The following is a 9,423-nucleotide window of genomic DNA, read 5'->3' as shown; positions in this document are numbered from 1 at the left end:
TAAAAAAATATTTATAGTATTTTTTAGTTGCAATTGTGATACTTGTTGATTTTACACAAACAATAATTTTCTTTATTATTATTATTATTATCATTGTTATGACATTTATGAGAGACAGCATTGAATAGACATGCTGAAGGAATATCAACTATACTGATGACAAGTGAAACGGATACCAGTCTTGACACAAGTCCTTGTTCAAGAATCTGTGAGCTAAGAGTGTCCATCTTCCCTGGTATTCCTGTTCTTCCAGGCTGTTGTCAGTCAAGTTCATAATTATCATTGCATATCATAAGTCATAACATTAATTGTTTGTTTTTAAAATAAAATGACACACTTGATAAAACAGTAACGTGTAAAATTAATACCTTCTTTTAGCTGGAAACCTCCAATAAAGTATAGCAGTAAGTTGATTCCAAGCACAGCTTGGTAAAAAATAACCAGAGCTGCAAACCTGAGCATGCGCGACCACATCCAAATTTTAGAGCACATGCTTCTTTAAATAACAAAATGGCGGCATGCAGCTAAGATGGCTCGATCCAGCAGTCACAGTATCACTTTTTCCTCACTTGAAGAATGATCTGATGGGACATGGACCTGCACATAGACTGTTGGAGTAGATTGGTGTAAGAATTATCCTTGTAGCACCAAACTGATACTGAGATACACACCGACAACTGCATTGACAGGACTTGTTGATGATGATGATGATGATGAAGATGAAAAAAGGTGGCTGAACAAAACGGCCGGTTTGCCGATTTTTGGCTTTTCTCTTAGACAAGGTCTAGAGCCACTAGAGCCACGCTAGGGGTACCAATGGAGTCCTCTGGTCAAAATAAGGTCCTCTAAGAAGTCTGGTAAGCATAGGAGCTCGTTTTCCTGGTATAGCAAGGCTGCAAAAGTCGTGGCAGCCATTTTGTTTGGGGGTGAATCCTACTTAGTAACGCTACCGGGTTACTAATAACTGCTCGCATGATCTAATGCTGAAAGAGTAAATGTAGGATTTCGTCCAAACGTTACTCCTATACTGACCCATTGTGCAGACGACTCTTCATCATCAGTAGCAGCTGCCTCATCATCTGAATTAATTACACTGTGACTGGATGTAGTTTCATCAAGCTTTAGTCGTTTACTCTGTGGTTCAGAAGTACGAGATGTGACTAGTGTTTCTTTTTTTCTTTTTTGTTGGAGCACACTCCAACAACTCCACACTCCAACTCCACACTCCAACACTCCAACAACAACCTTTGCAATATCTTGCTTCATTCCAGTAAAAGTTAATGAACAAGGTACTTCCAATTCTCCTTGAACCAGATCAGTAGAGTGCTTTCTAGCATCTGTAATGGTACAATTAATTGTTCCTTTTCTCAAAAACAGACAGCAAACAGCTGAAATTTTACAAGGATAGTGTCCTACTGTAGCGTTGCCACAATCTCTTTATAGCAACAGCATAGGGATCAAAAATGTTGCCTGGCTCCACTTCACAGGAAAAGATTTCACCCAGCTGAGGTGTCTAAATTTCTTTATAAATGTGGTGGCGACAAATGACAGAGTCAGAAACAAAAGAAAACATAGCAGCAGGCTAGATAGAGGCCATCCACATGCAAATACACGTTCATTTAAACTGACCACGCCCTGATTATAGGGGGCCACACCCATAACTTATTAACCAGTTAGCTAAATCTAAATTATTATTTTAAAAACGCGAAATTTTTATTTGCGAATGTAAAATTGCAGCCAAATCGTGAAATTTTACACCCATGAAATATATGCTGCATACGGCATATTTTAATTCAGGATAGGAAATAACAGTGCTCAAAATAGCTCCAATTTTTCCCTAATGAGCACTTTTTTACTTTAAAATATTCTACTTGGTGAGCCAAGTGTGCACTAACTAAAGTCTATTAATTTATTAATTAGATCTATTACAAACCTCACACATAATAACACATGTGCGTGCATGCGCTGCAGTAATTAAAATGGCTACTAATCAGTCTAGCTTATAATAGTCCTAGTGCTCTTTGCTCACCAAGAGTGGAATATTTGTATTATTAAGTGCTCATTTTGCTCATTCAAAATAATTTCTTATTTCCAACCCAGTTTAATTTTTAAATATCTGTCATGCACTCAGTATCGCAGACTGTATCACACTTTAAAATATTTGGTGAAGAAGGGGCTATAATATCTGCTAGCTCATAACTACAGAACCTGTACAATTATTTCCCCTTATTTGCTGTATTAATTCAAAATTTTAAAAATTGTAACATAAAAATGGTCACTACTTAGTAGTGGCAAGAGTGGATAATTGTTTAGGGAGAGTGTTTAGCCTGCCTATATAGAGGATATGCGTGCTAAGTTTATTCATAGCTTTTAAGTACTGTATATCCAACCCACACAGTAAATTGGCCACCATGTTGGACGTCAAGTTTATAAAAAGTTCAATGGGGGAAAAAACATTTTCTTGCCTTGCTACCTTCTTGAGGCCTTTTTCGGAAGCTTAGAAAGCATCCTGAGGATCTAATGGGGTCTAGTAGTCACCTGAAAGATTGCTATCAAGAAATACATAGCGGTTTTCTGGTACCAAGCCTTTTTCTATCTTTTCTCCATTGCTGCTAATGGAAAGTTGACGTCCAACAAACTAATTTTTTTTCTTGAAAGTTATTACGGTATGCAATGAATACATTTATTTTGCAATGAATATACTTAGCACGCATATCCTCTATTCTGTGATACTACAGCGCATATGCTTACACACGTCTCAGTAATCTTCAAATTTATGGGTGTGGTTGATAAAATGGCACTTGAAGCATGTAGGCAATTCTAAGATTTATATTTCCACTCGGAGGATCATGCAGTGCAAGAAACAAGCAGGAACAGACGGGAATATGTTCTTCTAATGGTTGGCTATTTCTTATTTGCAGCTTTCTGACTCGGAATGAATATAAGGACGCAAGAATGGCTACTTGGTGCTAATCACCATGCTATGGAAACATACGCACTGTGGTATCATAGATTATAGGCGCGTTAGATACTCTCCCTAAATTATTATCCACTCTTGTTAGTGGCTATAGTTATACTTGTATTGTATACCATGCATTCTGGTTGGACCACACCGAGTATAGAGCTGTTGCATGGATGTAATCAACGGGGTAGGCAGAGCTTCCTGTCGGCCATCTTGAGTGGCAAGAATGTACACACAACGAATGGAGGAATGGAAACAAACTGCGATTTTTCATCAACGAGATATCATACTTCACTGCAGAATATTATAGAGACTTCTTTACTCAATATCTTCATCTCCTACCTTGCATTAGCCTGGAATGTCAACTACAGAATTTATTTAAATTTTTTCTCCATTCCCCCATTCATTCTTGGCCTTCTTGCCACCCAACATGGCGGACAATTTAGCTCAATTTTAGCCACACCCTCCCGTTGATTACTTCCGTGCAACAGCTCTATCCAGTAGAGGGCAGTTTCATATCCATAGTCTACACAATAACGGTACATTGTATTGGACACAGAAAGCGTGGGCGGTGTATGGATTCCCCATTGAAAATGAACATAGCTAAAGTATGCTACCTTTAAACATTTCTATAACAGCCGCAGATGGTCACACTATTATTACTAGCAAAAATAACAGAATATACATTGCTTTTAATAATAAAAATAATCTTGTACAATCAACTTGAGACAAGAGAGAGATACATGTATGCTGTGTCCTGTTGCTCCATCTTTTAGAAAATTCCCGACTTTGATTTTTGTACAAATCCGTCACAGTTTGTCTGCAAGGCTACAGCTCCTCAGGATTGCTGACAAACATAAATGCTACAGGATTATGTCACTTATTTGCTAAAATTCTTCAGTTTTGGTCCTGAGAAAATGGTTAAAAGATGCACCAAAAACAAGGACCACATCCACCTTTCTTGCTACATGTACTTGTTTCATTGTTAGTTGCAGGGCCGTTTTGACAACTTTTAGCTGTGGGCCAACTTTGAATTTTGTACAAATCAGTCATGGACCTCTTACATTCTCCAAAAAGGGTCTGGTAACTTGAGAACACTTGCTTAAGGGGGCGGGGTATGTCATTCTCATTAATTATTCATATACTTTCAAATCATTTATAGCAAAATTACTAGAGTGTTAAACTTCTTTTATTAACAGATATCATCATTATCTTTGTGTAAAAAATCAGTGAGACTGATATTAAAGGTGGAACAAGAAAAAAATTGAAGATGCAATTTGTTGCTTTGACGCATTTTGTGACAACATACTTCATAGAAGAGCCTTCAAGTTAATAAAATGAAGTTAAATTTTCTTGATCTATAAACGTATAGAGCGATTTGTACATTAAGTTTCTTAGTTCTTGATAAACCGCCAAACCGAGGCTATACAATTAGCCGTAAATGTCAATAAACCAGTCATAGAGAAGAAAATTGGACAAATTGCTCTATACGTTTCTAAGGAAGAATGATTTCTCTTTAGAAATAATCTAACTAACTGGAATAAGTAGGTTCTGATCCTTAAAAATGAGTCAGAACAAACTTTTGTTAGTGGTGGCCATCTTTCTAAACTATTATTATAGACTTACATGTAATTAGAATTAGAAATAAACGGTACTTTAAAAGTGGGTGTGGTGAATGAAAGCATGGTGCATCATAGTATTTAACAAGCCATTATGGACAGTACATTACCATTCTGTAAATTACCAGTAAACGGATGTATACAGTATTGGTTGTGGTCAATTGTCACACCCATACACCCCACCCTCCACGTGGGAACGTGCTCTTCAGAGTTCTAGCTCGAGTTCTGCCTCTTTCCATTACATTTACAGAAATGAGCAGCGAGAAACGTTTTGTTTGCTCTATTTGTGGTTCTGCTTACAGTCATAGTAGTGGTCTTTCAAGGCACAAGTCTAGAGATCATACTCAAAGTTTTGGGAATATTGCATGTAGCTATACAGAGTGCTGTTGCAGGTCAGCAGCTATTTTAATTTTGTTTTTATTACCATATATACTTGTACTGCTATAGATTTTCCAACATTGATCAGTTAATCAAGCACTTGCAGGAAAGCCACAATCACTCTATTGAAGTTAAAACGAGGAAGTTTGATACAATGGAGGATTTTATGGCCTGGAAATCAGACATTGAAAAATCATCTTCCTCATCATATGTCTTGCATTCTGCTCCTCAGAAGCGTGAGGATCATTCATGTTACTATTATTATTGTAATCGCTCTGGAGTTTATCATTTAAGAGGTAAAGGGAAAAGAGCATTAAAGCTGCAAGGTAGTAGTAATAAAGTTGATGGCTATTGTGTTGCCTATATCAGAGCTTGTAGATACACTTCTGGTGCTGTCACTGTTGAAATTTGTGATCATCACTTGCACGAATCTCAATTAGCTCACATCCCCCTTCCAGAGTCCACAAGGCATATGATAGCAGCAAAACTGCAAGATGGTGTTGAAATTCAAGCAATATTAGACTCTATACGTGATGGTGTTGAAGGTGCTGAGATTGGTCGATCAGAATTAATCAATCGTCAAGATATACACAATATTCGCCACCAATATAATATTGAGGGCATCCAGTATCACTCTAATGATCATTCAAGTGTACAGTTATGGGTGGATAATTTACAAAGTGATAGTGAAGACGAATCTGTTGTACTTTTATTCAAAGAGCAAGGTGTTGAGCAAAGTAATGATTTAAATGACTTTTCAGTAAGTGATTTTGCTCTGGGAATTCAAACCTGTTTTCAGAAGGACATGCTATTCAGATTTGGCAAAGAATCAATTTGTATTGATAGCACACATGGAACGAACATCTATGACTTTTATCTTATCACTGTGCTTGTGTTAGATGATTATAAAGAAGGTATCCCTGTTGCTTGGCTTATTTTAAACAGGGAAGATGCTGCTGTACTAAACCAGTTTTTTTCAAAATTGAAAGTCCGATGTGGTGATATAAGCACCGATGTGTTTATGAGTGACGATGCAGACAATTTTTTTAATGGATGGAAAGGTGTTTTCACGGTAAGTAACACCAGGAAACTTATCTGTTCCTGGCATGTAGACAGAAGCTGGAGAAAAGGTCTGCATACACACATTTCTGTGAAGTCCAAGCAAGCTGAAGTATACCACCATTTATGAGTATTGCTTGGTGAAACTAGTGAAGCAGTGTTTAGGCAAAGGTTGCAGCAGTTTTTATCTTGGTTGAGAAATGATGCAGACCTGGTGCCATTTCTTCAATACTTTGAAGGTAATTACATGCAACGTATAAAACAGTGGGCTCCATGCTATAGGTCATCTACAACTGTTAATACGAATATGGCATTGGAATCTTTTCACTGAGTTTTGAAAGTCTGTTACCTTCAAAAGAAGCAGAATCGTAGAATTGATTACTTATTGCATATATTGTTGAAAATATCAAGAGACAAGGTTTTTGATAGACTTCAAAAGACCCAGAAAGGAAAGATTTCTCATCGAATATCTGAAATCAACAAACGTCACCGCGCAGCACAGAGTATGGATCCTGCCAATTGTATCATTTCAAAGAATGAAACAAGTTGGAAAATAAAACCTGAGTCTACTTCCCAGCAACAGTGCTACAGAGTTGAGAAAGTTTCTAATGATGCATGCTCATGTAAAGCACGTTGCAACAAATGTGACATTTGCATTTGCTCCTACTCCTGTACGTGTATAGATTACCTTATTCACACTACTATATGTAAGCATATTCATCTAGTGAATATTTTCAATCACCTTGATTTAGAGCGGCAAACAAAATCCAGTGGAACAAGTTCTACTACTACATATGCTGCTATGCTATCATCAGATAACAATGAATCAACTAATAATGAGAATATTGAATCAGGTTCTACGTCAGCTATACAAGCTAGTGTCATTCTTCAGTCATCCTCATCAATTGATGTGTTATCAGTGTCTGCTATGCTGTCATCAGATAACACTGAATCAACTAGCATGGAACATACTGAATCAGGTTCTACATCAGTTATACCAGCTAGTGTCACTCTTGAGTCATCCTCATCAATTGATGTGTCGTCATTGCAGTATTTAACGCACCAAATAAGTAACCAGCAGCATTCAGACGATCTTCTTCTTGTAAAGGAACATGCAATACAAGCATGTAAAAAAATTGAGTTAAAAATACGTAAGAGTGAGAAGGTTGAAGCAGTAAAGGCTTGTGCACAGCACTTAAATCATGCATTGACTATGATTTCATCATATGACAAGCATAAACGTTCTGTTTTGCCCCAGAAAAGGAAACTAGCTCCCAATACTCTTATTGAGCCACAGCTTCGATTTGTTTCAACCAAGAAGAAGCGACAAAAAGCAACACGGTTAGCAAAACCTAGTAATGATGAAATAGCTAAGTGCATCGAAAGTTTAGATGATGTACAGATTGAAGTATGTGGCATTTGTTTTCGTGAGAATGATGCAAGTTCCTACTGTGCTACTGTTGATTGGATTCAATGCTATGAATGTGACATGTGGTTTCACTCTTCATGTGTTGCTTTAGACAAGGAAAATATTGATGAGAATATTGATGATTTTATTTGTCAAACTTGTACTGATGCTTGAAGAAAATAACTTGCCATGAAATAAAACCAATAATTGAATATAAAAAATATTGAATATAAAAATGAAGGGGCGTGACCGTTTAGTACTATATAGTGGGCGTTATGACCACGCCTATCAGTTCAAGTATACTGTGATACACGGCGCAATACAGAATGATAATGTACTGTCCCTAATGGCTAGTGGTACTTACAGTTCATATTGCTGTTTAAAGTAGCGGGGCGAGACTATGCTGTTTAAAGCAGTGGCGTACATATAGGAAATGAAGAGTGAGGGCACAGTGGGGGCACTGAATAAAGCAATGCTCATGAATACTCAATATAGTAAGCTCAATTGAGTCAGTTGTAACTTGTATCTATTCAGTCTCCTGCCTAGTTCTGGGGCACAAAAGCAGTTATGAGGGCCACAAACCCCTATGTAGCTATGCCACTAGTTTAAAGAACACCCGCATTCCTCCAAACAGCAAGTCCACCACACATATATATATCAAGTAAAATGATGCATGTCACGTACTCACAGAGAAACCAAGACTTCCCAGCTCGAGTAACCAGGGCCGCCAAGGTATAGGATACCTGAAAGACTCAAGCATGGTCAGTATTGTGATGTGTGAGGTGAAGTACTTGTCTCTTGTATAGTCTTTAATGAAACATTCTTTCCTGCACTCATGAAAGTCTGATGCAGTGCAACAGGAAGGAAGCATTTATTGCATTATTATGATTCGTTTCCCTCATTTATGAAACTACCTCCCAACTATAAATACGAACAAATCACTTACAGTACTTAAAAAGGAACTTAATCGATTTTTTATCTCACATTTTCAAACAAATTTTGATCCTACAAATCACCACACTTTTCATGTCATGTGTCCATGTATTGTTTGCTCCAAACTCCCTTCACCCATACATTTTTGATTCAAACAAGCTCATAATAGTTCTTTTTTCTCTTTTGTTAATTTATTTTGTTCTATTTATTTTTCTTGTCTTTTTGTTTGTTTGTTTTTCTGGGGGCTAGACCAGTTCTTGCCTTCCTGCAGGTCATTCTCTTTCACTTGTATCATTTCATTTTGTTTCTCTCTTCTACTGTCTTTGTCCTGTAAAACTTTATTAAATTAAATTAAATTAAAAATTAATGTATTTTTTAACCATTATAATTATTAACAATTCTTTAGCAATAATTTTTGTACAATTACAATTATTAATATTGAGCAATAATTTTTGAACTATTACAATTACTAAGTATTGTCTGTGTGTGTAAAGTATTATATATCGTTCAGATTAACTCTCCTCCTTTTGCTCTGCTTTTCCTCTTCATGATCCTCTTTATCTTCCTCTTCAAGATCCTCTTCATCTTCCTCTTCGTCATCCTCCTTCTCATGAATGAAATCTTGACTTCCTTCCTCTTTTTTCGACTTTCCGCCTTTTCTTGACATTTCTTCCATTCCTTCCTCTGCTTTAATTTCTTCCTCTTCTTCAATTTCTTCTCCTGCTTGAACTCCTTCCTCTTGTTGAATTCTTTCCTCTGTTTGAATTCCTTCCTCTGTTTGAATTCCTTCCTCTGTTTGAATTCTTTCCTCTGTTTGAATTCCTTCCTCTGTTTGAATTCCTTCCTCTGTTTGAATTCTTTCCTCTGTTTGAATTCCTTCCTCTGTTTGAATTCTTTCCTCTGTTTGAATTCCTTCCTCTGTTTGAATTCTTTCCTCTGTTTGAATTCCTTCCTCTGTTTGAATTCTTTCCTCTGTTTGAATTCCTTCCTCTGTTTGAATTCTTTCCTCTGTTTGAATTCCTTCCTCTGTTTGAATTCCTTCCTCTGTTTGAATTCCTTCCTCT

At 36.9% G+C, this 9,423-nt stretch overlaps 1 protein-coding gene across 1 annotated transcript; it reads left to right on the top strand.

The window, feature by feature from the left end:
• Window positions 1-3,434: 3,434 nt before the first annotated feature.
• On the top strand, window positions 3,435-6,148 carry LOC109582660 (uncharacterized). The gene is made up of 2 exons (XM_019997501.1): window positions 3,435-4,973; window positions 5,029-6,148. Exons 1-2 carry the CDS (start codon window positions 4,717-4,719, stop codon window positions 6,146-6,148), a joined length of 1,377 nt encoding a protein of 458 aa, XP_019853060.1. The 5' UTR covers window positions 3,435-4,716.
• Window positions 6,149-9,423: the final 3,275 nt, after the last annotated feature.

Source organism: Amphimedon queenslandica, unplaced genomic scaffold, assembly GCF_000090795.2.
Source record: "Amphimedon queenslandica unplaced genomic scaffold, v1.1 AMPQUscaffold_13366, whole genome shotgun sequence".
Lineage (NCBI taxonomy): Eukaryota > Metazoa > Porifera > Demospongiae > Haplosclerida > Niphatidae > Amphimedon > Amphimedon queenslandica.
This window is presented reverse-complemented; position numbering and strand designations above follow the sequence as displayed.